Source organism: Anguilla anguilla, chromosome 1, assembly GCF_013347855.1.
Source record: "Anguilla anguilla isolate fAngAng1 chromosome 1, fAngAng1.pri, whole genome shotgun sequence".
Taxonomy (NCBI): Eukaryota; Metazoa; Chordata; class Actinopteri; order Anguilliformes; family Anguillidae; genus Anguilla; species Anguilla anguilla.
The window spans coordinates 63,685,464-63,704,647 of NC_049201.1; the positions used below are offsets into that span (position 1 = coordinate 63,685,464).

The 19,184-nt window shown below is 39.6% G+C and overlaps 1 protein-coding gene across 1 annotated transcript in view; it reads left to right on the forward strand.

Annotated features, from left to right (window-relative positions):
- The first annotated feature begins 1,879 nt into the window (after positions 1 to 1,879).
- The window catches only part of LOC118227366 (inactive phospholipase C-like protein 2), a 61,685-nt gene continuing 44,380 nt past the window's right edge, over positions 1,880 to 19,184 (forward strand). The window contains exon 1 of the mRNA XM_035417742.1: positions 1,880 to 3,619. Coding sequence (XP_035273633.1) covers positions 3,368 to 3,619 — 252 coding nt within the window. The 5' untranslated portion in view covers positions 1,880 to 3,367. The remainder of the gene's footprint in view (positions 3,620 to 19,184) is intronic.

Consider the following 19,184-nt stretch of genomic DNA (forward strand, 5'->3'; position numbering starts at 1 on the left):
GGCGCAGTGACAACTCATTCAAGAAGTCACAAAAGAGCTGAAAAGAACATCCAAAGAACTGCAGGCTTCTCTAGTCTCAACTAAGGTCAATGTTCATGACTCCACAATAAGAAAGAGACTGGGCAAAAATGGGATTCATGGGAGAGTAGCAAGATAGAAACCACTGCTAAAAAAGAGAAATATCAATGCTCGTCTCACATTTGCAAAAAAGCACCTGGATGATCCCCAAGCCTTTTGGGATAAAGCTCTTCGGACAGATGAGCCAAAAGCCTTTTTGGAGGACATGGGTCGCATTATGTCTTTTGTAAGGCAAATGCAGAATTTCACAGTTAGAACATCATACCAACAGTCAAACATTGTGGTGGTACTGTGATGGTGGTGGGATGCTTTGCTGCCCCAGGACCTGGATGACTTGCCATTTTTGAAGGTACCATGAATTCAGCTCTGTACAAAACAATTCTTAAGGAGAATGTCCAGTTGTCAGTGAGTTGAACCTGAAGCATAATTGGGTTATGCAGCAAGACAATGATCCAAAAAAACAAAGAAAGTCCACATCTGAATGTCTGAAAAGAAACAAAATTAAAGTTTTGGAGTGGCCTAGTCCTGACTCTGTTGGGTTCAAGTCCTGACTTGAACCCAATAGAGATGCTGTGGCAGGACCTGAAACAAGCAGATCATGCTCGAAAACCTACCAATTTGTCTGAGTTAAACCAGTTCTGTAAAGAAGAGTGGGCTAAAATTCCTCCACAGCAATGTGAAAGACTAAGATCAAATTATGGGAAGTGTTTGATTGCAGTTATTACAATGTCTGAAAACATGTGCAAAAACTGAGTCTATATGGGTACAGTGGCTTTTCACTGGGGCAGTAACCTCAAAGGTACACCCATTGTACTCTTTACTCTTTTAGATTAGTATTCTACGGTACAAATATGACCCAGTGAGGGAATGTACCTTAGGGAACAAAAATTGACCCCTACACTCTCAAAAAGGATGTGTTAATATCCAACATACTTTTTGTTTTACTACTTTTGTGTTACTTTCAACACATTTTGTGTCAAAGTTATTACTTTCGTATTACACATATATAATTTACGTGTTACACAGGGTGACATTTTAACACAGACTGTATTGAAAATAGCACAAAATGTGTTGTCCTTCACTAGACAAAGATGTGTACATTACATGCTATGTGATGTTTTTAACACATCTGTTTTGAGTGTGTAGCATGCCCTTTTCTGAGAGTGTAGCAGCCTTAACCAGGGCTAATCACCCTGCTTACAATTCTGCATCAACTCAATTATGTAAACCACTCATACAGGTAGGATTAATGTTAGCAATCTAGACTCTTTAATGAGACTGGTTACTTCCAAGCACCTTCATACAATACTTACCTGAAAATGAGATCAGTCCAGACCATTTGAAAAGTAATCCTCAAAGTAGGCTACCCGTAGCAGCTAAGGCAACATTGTTTCAGTCCATTTTAATGTTTATCTTGGAATTAAGAATGAAGTTTCAGACCAACGTTGAATATCAAATGACAAAATAAAGAAATGTGGCCTACATTTAAAAAAGTTTAACCTAAGAAATTACACAATAATTATTGATGGTGCATTTTGAACGATAAAGAAGGAAGGCCACGTTTTAGCACTTGACCGAGACACATCAGATAATCCCCTGACAGGTATACCGAGTGGACACAGGTAGCCTATAGTTTCATAAATCCGCGCTTTAATGCGGTAGTGCTCGGGTCATGATACAACCAATGAGTTAAACGTTTTGGTTTAATTACATTTACTGCCATGTGCGATGTTTATAAAACGTAACAAATAACCTGAGTGTTCTCCAGCCACAATAGGCGGAGTTTTCATTAACAATCATCATGGGTAGTGCTGGTATTTGACTGACGGCAAGTTTTGTTTCGGTTGGATGATAGCCGCGAACATACAGCGCGCGAGGGCTGGTTTTAAGGAAGCGATTGCAGCTAATTCGTATTCTGAACTGTCACCTTGTCGTTATGAAATATTAAACGTCGGAGCAATATCGACCAACGGACATCTCACCTGAGCTTTTACGAAACGATGCTAATCAATTGGTTATGTAGGATACTGCTTGTAGCTAAAATATATCAACGCTAGCATTAGCCGGTTAGCTAGCCAGTAATATCAGGATACGGTTCGTGCTTAATTTGCTTGTGCTGCTTAGCTACAGCCTTAAGGATGCTCGCAAATTAGCTAACGTACTAGTAAAAGGCAGGGCTAGCTAGTTAGCTTGACAAGTCGTCGCGGCGTCAAGAGGAATAATCTATTCTATCATCACATCACCATCACCATTTGATGTTTTTATTCCTGGGAACCACTGAATGGATTGAATCAATTTAACCAAATGTCACCATAGATAGGTAATGAGACCAGCATATGATTGTCAGTTAGCTAACTAACGTTACCAGTAGTAGCGTCTGTAACGTTCATTTATTTTTCCTGCCTAGAATTTTGGACATTGCAATAGCCAATGTTAGTTATAGTGTTCAAGTCCGCAATATAGTCTAGCTCCTGTGAGTTTAGGAAGTCGTATAACGTTACCGAGAAACCTTGTTAACGTTGCCAACTTGATACTGTAGCAAAAGAGCGCTTTTCTGATTCGAGTGATATTTAGATAGCTGGTACCAATGCATTTCAAGAGTGACTGATGAACCACTTTGGTGGATGAATGCGTCGTATTCAGATAGCTGGTATAGCGTTAACGTTAATCGAATTAAGGTAGCTGACTGTAAATGATCAAAAATAGTATACACAGAAAGGTATTTGTTTTGTAGCTAGTTGAAATAAGCTGCTCAGCTACCTTTATATGTCATTTTTTAAATTAACCGTGTGGCATTAGTTGGCTATGACAAAGAGTCCCATTGTCTATAAATGTGAAAGAATCTGAGAAGTTAGACTAATTAACGTTAGTTGGCTAAGTAACGTAACTAGCTAGCTAACTACCACTGTAATGCAATGATCATTTCAGAAAGAAAATAAGTTGAATTTTCTGGCTGACAAGCTATCTTAATATAGACAAATGGAATTAGCTATCCAGCTATCTAAAAGTTTACCTCTGTAGCGTTAGTTAGTTTTTCAGACATTAGCTAATTATTTAGCTAGCCAATTTGTTAGCTAAGCTTAATGTGATGTCTGTATATTACTAGCTAGCTGGCAGCTAGCGTACGTTGGGAATTATTCTGCCCGGAGCCTGTCTGGCGAGACACTAAACGTTAGCTAAATGAACATTACGTCCAGTGGTTATCCAGAGACAGACAAATCCGACAACATCGAAATACATAGAACGAGGCTAATATTCAAAGTTCTGAACGTTTACGGTAACGTTATCTATGGCGGAGTTAGGGAAGAACGGCGGAGTGTGTTCACCCACTACAGAAAAGAAATTGGCCGTAACCAGGGATGAGACAGACGAAGAAACACAATGCAAAGAATCAGTGTCGAACGGGGACTGTGGGGTTCCAACCATGATTGGGTCCGAATCTCCAACCCAACAAGACAGTCCGGGACTAGAAACAGCCAACAGCACCTCTGTCGGACTTGATACGAAATCTGGGATACCCCGGAGAAGCAGTATTATAAAGGTAAGTCAAGGTGTCAAAAGTAAACCCTTAGCTACGTATTATACCCTGTTTGCAATTTACTAGCTGAGGTAGCTATAACGGTCTGTTCGGTCATATCAATCAAGCCCTTACAGTTTACCTTGCGTTATTCATCGATGTGATCAGAGCTTCGCTTCCACGCGTTAGCTATATAATAGTTATTGTAGCCTGGATTTAGAAAATTCAAGAGCTTTGTCTGGGACGTGTAGCTTAACCTTAGAGATACCTGACTTACGGGTTACAGAAATCAATTGAGCGTCGATGACAATATATACTGTGCAGCTAATAATAAGGTTTATAGAAGGCGATACCTTCTAATTTACCCGCGGTACAGTATCACACGGGAGGACAACAGCGTATAAAACATTAAAGAAAATTTCTGCTGAATGGTGTCGTTGCAGAATTTTATGTTTGTGAAACATTGTGAGAAGTAGGACTGTCTCAACACAAATAACCGGTTTACGTTAAAAATAAAAACAAACAAACATGCAGCTCATATGTTTTGTTACCGTTTTACAAAAGGATCCGAACCTGGACAAATAATTTTGACGATGCAAAAATGAACAATTTAAAACTGGAAACATGGCCCATAAAATCACACATAAATACTATGACTTAAATTGAACACGCAAGCCAAACGTATGCAATGATGGCACATGAACTGAGGATGAACATGATGAGAGCAGTTGGAATGTTTCTCCGTTTAAATAAGGTAGATCAAAATGTTGTCTAGATTGTGTCGTTGCGTTGTCGTTTTAGCTGTACTCTATTTGAATATGGACATCATGAGAACTAACATTTTTGGGTGCATATGAAATTTCCAGCTGTTGGGCCTACTTCTGTGTTACAATTTTGCGTGATGTGATGTAAACGTAAAGGAAAAGCCTAACATTTCTCGCTGTGTGCACTTGTTAAGTGTCTATTAAGATGTATTTCCGATGCAGTGAGTAGCTAGTTACAGGATATGATTTGACTCTTTTTCTGTAATGCCTTGACTAGAAGGTGATGCAGAAGTCTCACGACTGTATATTGTTTTTACTCGAATTAATATTCTGTTTGTATAAAATACAAAGACTATCTTGCAACACATGCAACTGACTTTGCATTGAGCTCTATTGGTATTCTGGAAGATGAGTAGCTTGTTATTACAAGCACAAACCTTTCCTATTTTTGATTTTTCGTTTAGTGTAGGTCCCTTTCAGAGTAATTAAAACATGCGCGTGTCATTGCCAGTTGATGGGATCTGTTGTTGTCTTTCAGGACAGACATAATGTCAGATTAGTCAGATGGAAGTTCTTACTTTACTGCAGGACCAGCCTTTTTTTTCGAAACTACTGAGAAGAATTAGATTTGTTTTTTGAAAAAAAAAAAAAAAAAATCACGGAAATGAAGAGTTGAAGAAGCCACATATTAAGAGCTTTCCCCGGTGTGCTGGGTATTGATCTGCCAATAAAGAGGTTGTTTCAGTTACCATAGGAAAGGAGGCGGGACATGAAAACCACAGAAGCTCCAGGGAAGTGCTCATCGACCATCCTTAGTGCTTTACCATAATTAACACTTGAGGGCTTGATTGACTAACTTTTTATTGACAGATTCTGTACTGATTATCCTGTTTGATGGACACAATATGACAGCACAATACCTAACATTAAAATAAAGGGACACGCACTCATTTAGATTTAAATACTGGTTCAGTGTGTGACACAGCTGTTTATTTCAAATAAATGGTGCACATTGATTAGAGCTGTCATGTCTTACATTGGAATCTTGATGAAAATAAATGACTGGCTTCTGTTTACCCTTTGGCATTTAGCCAGATTGGGAAAGCATGCATGTGTCCTGTAGTTCTTGACATCTAATGATCTGATGCTGATTGGTCCTTGCACTGTGATTTGATTTTAAGAGATTTGTGATATACCATTCTTGGCCTAAACTATTGTAGAATATTACCAAAACAAAAGATCTCATAATTGATTTTAGGAAAAAGAAACACCCCAACCCCTGTTTTTTATCAATGACAGGTGGACATTGTGCATTCATCTAAATGCTTAGGAGTCCACTTGGAAAATAAGTTAGAATGGAAGGAGAACAGCAATGCCTTTTTTAAGAAGGCCCAGTCTAGGCTTTTCTTTCAACAGAAATTTAGGTCCTTTGATGTGAGCATGTCTTTGTTGCATGTTTTTTTTCTTCTTCTTTTAAAAAAAATCAGAGCGGACTAGCCAGTGCTCTTTTATGCAGTAGTCTGCTGGGGCACTGTTGTTACAGAAGGGGGCAGGAATAGAATAAATAAACTTGTAAAGAAGGCCGGTTCAATTATTGGCCTGAAACTTGACTCCTTGGAAGCCATCACTGAGCAACGCATTAGGATTAAAACTGAGGCAATTCTGAGGTATGATGACCATCCCCTGCATGCAGCTGGTATGGAACTGAGAAGTGGGTACACTGACTGCCTGGTAATGTCCAGGTACTCAACTGAGTGTTTTCGCTCATCTTTTCTGCCCGCTGCCATTAGGTATTTTAATGATTGTAAAGCCAATGGCAGAAAGAAATAGGCTAGTTATTGTTTTTTTAAAAGATTGTATTATTGAAAGGGCTGTGTATTCTGACCTGTATGCATCATGGTGTGCTGCTTGACCTATTGTAATTATTATGGCTTTGTAATTGTTTCTGTTTTTATGGTGACAAACAGATTTCCCTGTCGGGATAAATAAAAGGAATCAATTCATTAATAATGTAAAAGACAGCAAAATTCATAGACTTGAAGTGTCATCATTCTGCGCATGACTTCATACTTTATCTTTACAGTCCAAACTGTAATGTAGGACTTCCGAACTATGTGTTGCATTTTGTTCAAAGAAAAGGGTATTCTTTATATAACCTTGAAATGGTTTGGAGAGACGCATAGAATCTCTAAATTGCCATGTTTTCATTATGAAGGATCAACAGTAGAAAAGTGATAGAAGCTTCTGGCCTGTTTGTATGGCATGTGAAGCTAGAGATGAGAATTGAAGTGAATGAGCAATTGATTGGGAGGATGCCAGGGATTAGCCTTTGTCTTAGAGGAGGACAAGGAATAGAAAATGCCACTTGTGGTGTATGTTTGGTGGAACAAGCAGGGGTTGGAGATGGGAAGGTCTTAGGTTGGGCCACACACTGCCAGTTGAAAAACACTGTCAGGAGAATATTTTATACATTTTTAAACAACAGACAAAGCCAGTATTAGAACAAGAGCACATCTTGCCCCTGTTGAAAGGTAGCTACAGCACTAGCAGGTATTCAGGAAAAATGTTCCCATGTTTTCCCATTTCCCAGTTCCTGAATCTAATCCGTGCAGTTATACATGAGCTGTCCAGGTGGTTATGAATTTCTGTGCCACAACAAGATGGCTGAAAACAGCTTACCTGTGGGCTCAGTGACAGATGAGATGGATAACTGTGTGGGTGAGCCTTTGCACCAGGGCTGGACAGCTCATGGCTATTTCTTGTTTTATAACACCCCCGCTCTAAGACATTCATACCTGTTCAGACCTTCTGAGATGCCAAGGCCCTCTTTCTTTCTGCATTGACTCGAATAATCAAGAAAACACAGAGACCTTGAAGATTTCTAGGGTGAAAAAATATGCTAACTGCTGCAACACACCATGTGGATGATGAATTTTGTTTTCTTGTTTTGTTCTCTTTGTGATTTGCCTGACTTCTGCATGGCAGTCTTTAAAGAATCTCATCTCTGCCAGCTATTAGGCTATGTGGTGGTGATATGCTTTGCCACAGGGGTTCTTGTATCTGCTCATACCTGCTCAGACTCCTCATACTTCTCAAACACATGCACATTCTCAGGAAATGACTTATTTCCTTTTGGTTGTGAACTTGCATGTTAGTACATTCTCTATAATACATATTATACATATATAAAAGTCATTTTCTCCTTAATTTTTGTTTAGTTTTATTCAGAGGGTAATGATATCAGGTCTAAGGCTTCGGGGCACCTGTGAATTTATAGGCAGGATTTTATTTAGTTTTCTTTGGTCGCTATTGTACTAGCTGTTGTGAGTCATCATTTTAAGGTCAGTTGCAGCTTTAGTCGGAAGCTTCCCCATTAGCGTTTCAGGCATTTCTCTCTGCCATTATCTGGGTGTGATATCACGCTTGATAGATGGTTGACTTCCCCATGTCCTTTAGCACAGTTGATTACTAAGCATGGCTGTTTTGTCTCGTGTCCTGTATTTCAGTAAACAATGCTCTGTGCTAGCCCTTTACCAGCACCCCTAAGATGAAAAACTGAGGAGTAAAACTGAAATATTACCCATGCTCTTGGTGCACTGGTGCCCATCTCTGGGGGAAGTGGCCACATGATTTTCTAATTTTCATGCTTTTTTATTGTGGTCTGTCTATTGGATCAATGGATTGTGAGTGGAATTAAATGGCATGTTATTATTATTTATGAGTGGTTGGTCCAGATTTGATAATGAATCAGGTAATTTGTAATAAATAGGCTACTGATAATACCTAAATAAAATAAGTAAGTTGGCTAAGACGTGCCATTCCAGAATAACAAGTTGTATAGGCCTACTCCAGTAACAGTTGGCCTATGTTTCACAGGATTGTGCACCTTTTCAATTTGTGTTCACTCCTGGGGCTTCCTCTGGCAGTGCAAATGTGTGGTTTCTCTGCTTTGGTTTCTCATAAGCATGATTCTTTTATAATTAGCAGAACTGAAAACTGGGATCTGAAGTCATCATTACGTACTAATGTTGGTGCTCTGAACAGGAAAGTACTGTCATGAAGACCAGAGTATTCTGCTCATCTGAATAATGTTAAAGTGACATTTTGGTTTAACAAATACAGATATGCTTTAAGTTACGTGAGCATGCAGTTGACCTGTGTAGACCTGTTGTGTACATACTGGTGATTTACATACTCTTTAGTCCATGGTTCCCAAACACTCGTCCCTAGCAACATGGCTGCCGGTCCCTAGCAATTACAGTTAATCATAATGAAATGCATGATGTTGTTGACGTTGCAATGTGTGGTGGTCCCTGAGACTTGACACACAGATTAGTCGGCCCACAGGCTGAAGAAGTTTTAGAACCACTGCTCCAAGTGACCCGTATAGCTGAGACATTCTTAAGATTTAAACTTGGTGAATCATACTCTCCTTTCAGTAAAACTGACTTTGTGGAACTATGATGTTGGCAGCAGTATTCTTTGTGGCTGTGTGTTGATGTATCCCAGCCCTAAAAGTATAGTCTCCATGGGTTTAATAGTTTACCTGAGTGCACTACCAAAGTTTAATATGCAATGTGCAAGGTTCTGGAAGAATAGCAGATGCACAATGCATTTTTTCTTAAATGGGCAATTCCATGTCATGGTCAGCCTCATCATTAAAAAAAATCATATTTTTACACTTTTATATGTTAAAAACGGTTAGATGTGTTTATATTTTAATTACAAAATGCTATACGGCCATTGCACATAACACTGCGTTTTTTCAATACTAAAACAGAGGTAGTCCACCACAAAATATTAACATTAAAGTCAAAACACTAAATTTGACAAAGGCTTTTCAAACCTTTTCCTCTACTTCTCTGTGCTGAACATCATTTCCTACGCAGAAACAAAGTCAATGTCACGACCATTATGTTTTCACATAAGTTTTTGCATAGTTCACTGTTCATGTGAGACTGTAGCCAAACTTCTTGTGCAAGGCTAACTTCAACTGTTGTTTCAACTGAGTAGTAAAAGATTTTGACACACTCATTGTGAGAATATTTTTTGGATGCTGTGGACGTGACGTGCATAACGTTATGGACGTGACGTGATGCTACGTAAGTGTATGTGTATCTGTTTATCAGTTTCAGCTATGTGTTTCCACTTTTCTTTTGCAGCGGTGTCCAGGCTCCTTTGGGGGGAATTAGCCTACTATTCTACTGTGTGTTGCTGCTATAATTATGTGCCTGCTTTAGATACAAATGTGCCGTTGAATATGTATTTTCCATTATTGTCATTAGCATTGTTTATTTATTAAAAATAGTTTACTCAGCTAGCATATTGGTCCAATTCAGAATGTAGGCCTATAGTGGTTCCCCTCTACCTCTTCCTCTTTTCATGAATTTATTAAACCGCAGTGGTAGCTGATAAGCTAAAAATTGATATAATGGGATTCAAACTGATTATTGGTAACTTGTTTTCAATCATTTTCCTTGATTAACATATAGTGATTAATTCATTAAATAATCTGTAACCGCAGATATTACAAGTTCTCCTCAATTACGCTATTAGGCAAGTAATACAAAAGTTATTTTTATTTGTATTGCAAAATTGTGCACGTTTTATCAATATTTTTAAAAATTGTGGATACACGTATCTACTCCTTGTTCTCCGCACACACACTGGGGGAATATTCATGGAAAAGTCATTTAAAATGTAATTTAAACTGTAATTTAAATGCATTTGTAATTTAAACTATCTTGTGGTGCAGCTTTTGTTAGACAGCCTTTTTTGCTAGTTAACTGAAAGGTAATGCTAGTTAACAGAGTGGTGCGTCTTTTTCATTAAGTGTATATTTAGTGATCAAAACAAAAAAGTGATTTTTGAAGGGAAATTTTCCGCCTGTCTATTTTCAGCTCACCAACCACCGCTGTTAAATAGTGTAATTAAGAATTAAGGATAGCTTCAAGTATGAACCAATGTCACGAGACTCATTACAATTCCAGACTCCCGCACACAATTATCCCTCCAGCTTTGCACCACCTGTTCACCTGTCTAATAATGGTGGCGGAAAACTATTTTAATATTTTCTGTGACACGTGATGTCCAGATGGCAGTCACTCATGTGCACCTTTGAATGAGAGGAATTGTCTCACTGAGAGGTAGTTAGATTAAATTGCTGTGCTATAATTATTAGCAGTCTTACCACAGTCTTACCCTGATTAGACTTTCTCTGTCTTCAGAAATATTTAAAAAGTTTCAAAAATAAAAATAAAAAATTATAATTTGTCTCATCTCAGGACTACTTGGCTTGTGCAGCTAATGGATAGTTATACCCTATGAATTTTAGCATGTAGGCTGTTTTTAGCTAGCCACAGAGAAAACATAAATCATAGTAAATTTGTTAGCTCTTGATCAACAAGCCCGTTTATCTTTCTTGCTCTTGATCCAGTCTGACCAGGTCTGAAGGTGTGCTTGTTTCATAAATGCGAGCGTGTAAGGAATGATGGGGCGTGACGTTGGTTTTTGGGATAACTTGCTATAATGCTTGGCAGGGGTGATCTTTGGGAAGTCTTGGATAAATGAGCAAGCGTACCCCAAAGTCCCGTTACTTTAGATAGGCTGTGCCTTGAGGAATGTGCCACTACACTCTTATCAGAGCAGCACTGCACACAGAGGCGATGACAGCCAGATTATTTATGAGAAATTGGGTAGTATGGGAGGTTGGACAGGCCATGTGGAGTGGGACGAGGTAGCGGTGTGGTATCAGTAGCTTAAAGGAGGGATACTCAGTCATTGTGGTCCAGTGTCTTATAGTGTCTTATCTCGGGTACAGTGTGTGGCTTATAAACTGCCAGGGAGGAACACAATTCTGGGACAGAGGACCTTGAGGTGTTGCGTTTAATCTGCTTGATAAAATATTAATGTATTATATAAAACAAGACCAGGTTAAAATCTAGTATATGGCTGGACCTAACACACGTGATCCGGCCGACCAATGGTGTTCTTCATAAATCGGCCGACCAGTCACTCACTCAGTCAGTCACAGACATTCGCGCTTATAGGGCTGGCCCCGCTGTTGCGGTCCAGCCAAAAAATAAATGAATAAAATTTTAAAATGGCTTTGCTGTTCATGTTTTTCTGTAATAATGTTACAAATTATGTAAATGACTCCATTCCATTGAAATAAATGTAATAAGGAAAAACTGTTAAAATATAAAAAATTATATCAAAATGTGTGTGTGAAAACATTACCAGTATATCACATTATCAGTAGCAAACAAATTTGTGTTTGAGAAAAATCTGTTTGGACATCATGTTATCAACTGGTGCATTCTTCAGTAACCATCACGTCCATAGCAATGTCACATCCATAATGCTCCATTTCTTCTCTCCTATTCCCTGTAGCTACATTATTCAGACATCTTATTCATTGTCATTTCTGCATAGGACATGAGATCAGTAAGGTCTTGCATGGGTGCAGCAGGCGTGCGTCTCTCCTCTCCTCTGCTTTGCTGGTAGCTGCTTGTTCTCATGCAGTTGTGAGAGGATGTGGTCATGACAACAAAGCCTCACTCTTTAATTGGTAATTCAGTACTATGACAGAGATGGAAACTTTAGCTTGATGACGTACTTTTGCTGATGCTATTGGCTGGCTGGTGGTGGCCAGGAGTTGGTGTGAGCGTGTAGAGATGGTGCATGCTGAGATGAACTCAAGGTCTGTTTCAATAGCACATAAAGCTATGGCTATTGTAAATATTGCTTAGTGTCAGCAGTTTGTATCTAAAAAAACAATGCTCTGACATGAAAGGAAGAGAAACATTGCATATAGAAATGTACTGTTTAACTTCCTGTTTCGTGTTCTTCTGCTCATCCCAGTGAAAGAGGAGGAAGAAGCTTGAGACTTACGTGGACTGCATAGTGTAAAGGGATATGTGTTCAGAATTTATACCACGTTTCACATAAGCTGACACACTTGTGTATAGTTTCCTTTGAAAATGCATTCTTTTTATGTTAATAATCAGTACTGATATTGCTTTAGAATAGTGGCGGAAGAAAATAAACTGTTTGCTTGGATAGGAAATAGGAATCAGTATTCTAGTATAGGCCTAAATGGAAAATAATGGAATATAGGAGCTGTTTTTTAGATTGCTTCTTTCAAATCACCAATGTCTGGAATAACTCTGTTAACATTTGGTCAAAAACCAGTTTCAGATAACGAGAATAAAGAAAGTAGACTTTATAATCCACCTTTGGAAGCAAAAGTGAAAATATAGCCTATTCAGTTGACTTCTAACTATTTCGCTTAAGTTTAATTAATCATGACTAAATTAATCAAGAAGTCTTCCTCAAACAGTCCAGAACTTTCAATTTGAAGGGTGCAGTAACATTTTATTCCAACTGAAAAGTAAATTCAGATCAGCACCGTGGAAGGCTTTTTGATTAACACGTTCATGATTAATTACTGGGGTGAAATGCTGCCTTGGTGTGGTACATTTACAAGCTAGTGGGCCTGGATGAAATGTAGGCTGTTTACATGCCGTTGAGCCTGTGGGTGTCAGCTGGCAGATTAATATTTCACATGCTTTGCAAAAGCATGCATGCAGAAAGGACCACGTACCCTAACTGTTTTAGTGAGTTGCCCATGCGGTGCAGTGCGTGCATATTGTCTCCCTCAGTCTTGGGGCAGTCCTGCCGGAGAATAGCCATGTACCGTGCAGCAGGCCAGGTAGCCTGTGTTCCATTATGGGGTTATCTTGTGTGCTTACAGCTCAAATGTGGCCTAATTGCCCAAAACCCTGGTCCCGGGCCAGACCGCAGCAGCATTAGCCAACAGCCGATCGTTAGTGACGGTGTTGGTGATTAAAGATCTTCTGTCACAATCCCTGGCTTGCTGCCCTCTCGCTGAGCCAGGCTTTAGTCCAGGCAGCACACTCCAAACAGAGCTCCCCCTTGTATTTATTCATCCAGTGTTTCTGGTGTTGATTCGCGTTGACAGGGAACGCCTTAAGCTTTATTAAAGCAGTTTGAATGGTTTATTTTAGAAATAACATTTCAGCGACATGGCAAACCTTTTTGTGTTTGTCTGCAGTGTTAATGTGAAGTGTTATGTTCGGTGTTATATTCGTGTTACAGTGTTTTCCCTAAAGAGGCAACAGTGGCGCAGCTGCTGAATTTCTGTCACCGCTGCTTGAATTTAAAAAAAATCCCCAACCCAATGTGGGGGGGGGGGGGGGGGGGGGGGGGGGGGGGGGGGGGGGGTACTGTGGATTGGTGATTGGTGTCTGTGAATTCATTCCTTTCTTTGTCACACTGTAGTTATCAAAACAGGTCTGTGACTTCTATAGTATAAATACACATATTCACGTAACGTAACACTTGGTGACCATTTGACTTTTCAGGGATGAGATGTGTGATCAGTGATGGCAGTGCAACGAAAAACACTGTTCACCTTAGAAGACAGTGTGGTGATATGCTGCAGTTCTGATTTAAAAATCCGGTGACACAGCTACATAAAAACATAATCATAAATGTAGCTAGCTAGTTAGCTAGGCGGTTTTGAATATCGTAGTGTTGCCTATGCTGATTATAATGAGAAAATGTATAGATTTGTAATGTTAGACACCAAATAGGTAGATAGCTGGGTTTGAATGCTATGAGTTGCCTTGTCAGTTACTGTCAGTGTGACTGGTTTATGCACCAGACAGCTTGCTGATCTGATAATATTAGCCTACATGTTGTTCATCATCTGAAATTTAATTAGCCTTTTTTTTTTTAACTTTACTTTTTAGTTAACTTATAGTATGTAACCTCTTCGGTCATTATTCAGGGAGTGTTATGGGAGTCTCTTGCGGTGATGTTCTTTACCCCAAGTCATTCGTACTGAGTGGTAAACACATGGACGATGAGCGACGGATGGCTGGCTTTATGGTACGCATGAATGCGATTCTGGCATGAAATTGTTGAATCAACTGAGGTACAAATCCGCTGTAGCAAACTTCCAAAAATCAGCTGTGTGTGTGTGTGTGTGTGTGTGTGTGTGCAATATTGAGTTGCACTGTAAACCGGAGAACCCTTGCAAAGCCAATGCACTACTATGCAGGAAAAAATCCTAGGGGAAACACTGTTAACAGACATAGCTATGAAACTGTCATTAATCTGGTGTGTGCTTATAATATAACAAGTCCTAGACCCAGGGAATGTTAACAGTGGTCGCGTTAACACAGGATTTAACATTTTATACTGAAAAAGAGCCAAAATGCAGGGGATAAACTACACTGTGTTCTATAAATGCAGATATTCCAACGGCCGATGACCCAGACTTGCACCACAACAAAATAATGACTTCTAATCCTAATATTTACACAGCCGTTGGTAGCGCTGCGAGATTCAAAGAGAAAGTGCTCAATTTGAATGAAAAGTCAAAAAAGAGATGTCACAATCTGGCTAGCTTGCTAAACATGAGTAAATTATTAAATTGCCCCTTGGGTTTTTTTATATTATTAGCCTGTGTGGCAAAATTTTGTTTTAGTCAGAATGCCAAAATATCATTTGTTATTATTGTGTTTTTGTATTTGTCTTATTTCGAATTGGCCTATTATGGCGAAAATAGTTATTTTTCTCAGAATGCAAGTGAATTAGTATAAAATGCAGAAAATTTTGAAATGTCCTGCGACACCATTCTTTCATGGGCTAATGTGACCACTGCTCATATATCTAAGTGCTTGTATTGCAGGAATTTTAATGATAGGTTTTTGCTTGCTTAGTAAGTTCAGCTCGGCTTAGTATTTGAACTCCAAACATTATTTTTCCTGTGAGGATGTCGTCTCTTAGTTTGATAGCCCTCTTGGCAGATACAATAAACTGAACCAGTATTTCTACCGTTACTACATGGGGTCAGATTAATAGTAGGCTACATAAGGCAGAAATATTACGGTTATGAATTAAAATTGTTGTGGTCAAATAGCCCATTATTGACTGGTTTCACTCCTCTTGAATACCAAGCCTTTTGCATTATTTGCTATTGCTTATTGTTTATTATTTGCTGAAGAGATGCCCTTATCTCCCACCTGGGATTCAAACCTGCAGCCTAATTAGCTGCTACAACCCACCGCTGGCTTGATGCAGGCCTTATACAGAACTAGGCCTCAGCTGTTTTTCCCACAGAGTCTTACTGAGCTCAGTACGATGGGTGTCCCTACATTACTCACCTGGACACTGTGACTGCGGGCCTTCTCACTTCTCCCCCTGCCGCTTGTCATCAGCAGGAGAGTGAGGAAGCGGGTCAGCCGCCATGGCAGAGGTGAATTATTGATGACAGCTCGGAACCCCCAAAGGAGCCCTTGTTTGTGTTCTTTGAGAAGCCTCACACCTCCAAAAAACAGGCCCTGATATACTGCACCCAGCCTGGCTGCAGCACCAGCCAGAATCGAAGCCACCGCTTTGTTACTCAGCCCATAAATTGGAAGTGTCAGCGCCGGCCCACACATGGCCAAATACCCCCCCTCACCCCCCCCCCCCCCCCCCACACTTTTCACTTTTCACGCGATATGGCTGCCGCGGGGAAGTAGCGGTGAAATATGGAAAGGCTCCGGCGAATTGAACGAAACGTCAGAAGTGCTCGCTTTGCCAGTTTGACATCCTCTCAGTGTCCCCTTCAATAATTCATCCGCAGTAGCAGACATGCGGGTTTGTTGGCGGTAGTCATATAGCCTAATTTGTCTTGTCAGGTGCCGCAGTTGTATCAGGTGTACGTTGCACCCTGTTTAAAGTGTTTAAAGACCATGGGTTTTGGATTGCAGTGGAGAGGTGTGAGTAGGATGGAGGACGCGCACACACAGTTACAAGCCTCTCTGCTCAAGCGTCTCTCCGGTTCACACAGGCCGAAGCATCCGGACCAAAACAAGCTGCCCTCCTGTTAGCCATCGACTTCAATATTACAGCTTCGCTTTTCCATGACAGGAAAAGCATAGGCTGCATGAGATTGTTGTTTGCTACAGTGAACTTGAAATGATGGTCAGATTATTTTTGGTTGTAAACCCATCCATTTAACCCAAGTAGGCTAACTGTTGTGATGTTGTCTGATGTTCCCCTTTGGTCTGGTTATGGACTAGGTGATGGTGGATTTAGGCTGTGGAGAAGCACGCAGCCACCAGAGCTGTCTGACGTTAATATCGATTGCTGGGTGCGTATTGATATGTAGAGGTCATCGTGTTCCTGTCATGAGTCCATCACACACTGGTCCTGACCGGAGGACACAATCAAGATTGATAGGGCGTCAGATCGATCTATATTGGGATTTGTTTTTGGCAGCTGGTTTACATGGTACTTTTAAGTCTATATCGGATAATTTTATCACCTATATGCGCGTCACGCTCGTTATGCCCATCACAGTTCATACATTTTCAATTATTGTTGAATATATTATGTGTGTGTGATGGACCATGTTTGTAGTGTTCTTAATCTTCCTTGTTATTTTTTATTATATGTTCTGTATGTGTATCTGGTGCAATCAATTAAGTTTTATTTTGAGTGTGCTGCTGCACATGAAAAAAGCCACAAATATAGTTTGTTCTTAGATTTTCTGATTCAATGAGTTTTTTCATTTGGTAAACAATTTTTAATGTTAAACTATGTGCAATCAGCACATTGTATCCTTACCATTGGAATTACAACAGTAGAGGCTATTTCATCAAGTAAAGCAGGTACGGATGATGCCTGGAAAGCTTTCTAGGATCAGAGAGATTTGTGTGAAATTTACCTGCTGAGATGGTATGAATGGTTTGTTCTTGGCATTACACTTCTGTTTTTTTTTTTTGGAAGAAAGTGACTTGGTACAGGCAGTGTGGCTATATAAATGAATCCTGATTTTCCAATACTTTTTTGTGAAACAATGTGCATAATGTCTTATCCACATATTGTTTCCTTTATTGGGAAAAGGCAGAGTATTTTTCGGCGATAGCTCGTGCATGGCAGCCCCTGGCCACACGTGTGTCCCCGTTTTTCAGAGTTTTAAAATGCACATCCGTGTTTGTTGTGCTTTGTTGTGTAACCGCTCTCAGGACATCATTATGGATTGTTGTGGAACATTTGAAATAAAAAAAGGTCGCACAGACGGCAATAAAAAAAAAAAAGGTACTTTGGGATAATTGGCACCGCAGGTGTTCTGTCTCACATTCATCCTCCTGCTCGTCCCGGTATAGAGAAACAAACTCCACAAAGGCAGGGAGGGTAAATGTAATGTGCTAGGGAAAGCTCAGACTATTCGCTGGGTTGTAAATTATGTTTGCTTCTTTAACCTGTGCCCAGAACTCCATGGCACATTTTAAAGAGAAAAACACTGTTTGCTGTCCAGCTGTACTGTGGAGCTGGTGCCCTTGTATTAAAGTAATGAACATCCATTTGCACAGTGAAGAGAGAGGCCCTTTGATTTGCAGCTTTTGGCCGCCAATGTGAACGGCCCTCTCGTTTTTACAGAGGTTCTGTTCTTCTCTGCTCTCTGCACTGATTACGCGATTGTTTATTAGGCCTCGCTTTTTTTTATCCCATCGTGCCAGGCTACAGAAAATGGGCTGTGTGACATCACTCCTTAAATGGTTAAATTATTCTCAAACGGTTTGTGTACCGATTGAATAGTGCTGAGTATGCTTGAATAGTAGCCTGATGAAGGCCCTTGTCCATAAATAAACGTCTACATGTAGATCATGGTGTGCGTTCCAGGTCTGTACATTAACTGGTAGCAACATAGTTGTTGGTGTGTAATGGACTTCTTGGTGTTGAGGACACATTGTTCCCATTTAACAAGATTGCAGCGGTGTGGCCCATTAATGGTTTGTTGGAACGGCAATGCAACACCATCTTCTATTAGCACACTTCTCAATATTGTGTGTTGCTTAACAAGATCTGACAGCCAGTGACAAGCTAGCATTAACCTATAGAGGTACCACTTCCTTGTTATTTAAGATTCATGAAAATGACATTTCAGCTTCAGAAAGCAGCACTGACTGGGAAACCTTTTTTCCATTTTATTCTTGTTTTATTTGGTGAAACATAGGCTTTTAACCTAACTGACTCATAAACTGACTTGTAAATGTCATTTTGCTTTTCAGCTAATGACATCAGCTCCATCCGTTTTGTGATAATGGCCTGACAGTAGAAACATGTTCATAAAGCAGTTTATATGTAGGATATCACTAGTCCAGTAAAATAGCAAAATAAAATACTTCATAATGGACCCTGGGTTTGGAGCTTGATTTAGGCCTTCTTGTGATGTTTGTCATGTGTAAATAATATTACATTGTAAATGAATATGCACAAGTATTATAAAGACTATAAGCAATCCTTTTGTTTGTTGTACGTCACTCTGGATAAGAGCATCTGCTAAATGCCTGTAATGTAATGTAATGTAATGTAATGTTTTGGGATGTTAAGTGCTTCTTCTTATGAGTGTACCAGTGCAGTTAAAATTTAGGATTCAATTTGGATAGAAGTCTGTTCATAGTATTTCCACAAAATCTTTAAAAGAAATTCCTCCCATACAGATGTTCAAACTAAGTGACACTAAAGGCTTTTTGTTTCTGAAAATCTGGACCAGGATGAATGGTAGTTTTGGTGTGCCATTTAACCAGGTTTGTTAAATGCCCCACCATGTGCACAATGTTGTATTGTATTATAAACAAAGAGCTGGAGATTACAGATAAACCACTCTTTATCCACAGACTAAGCTGATAAGCATCTGCACTAAAATCAGGCTTACTTTTATGTGTGATTATTTTGTAATGACCTCTGAATTTTAGAATTCCACAGAAGGATGCCTAGCAGAATCTGGGGTGTGGCGTCAT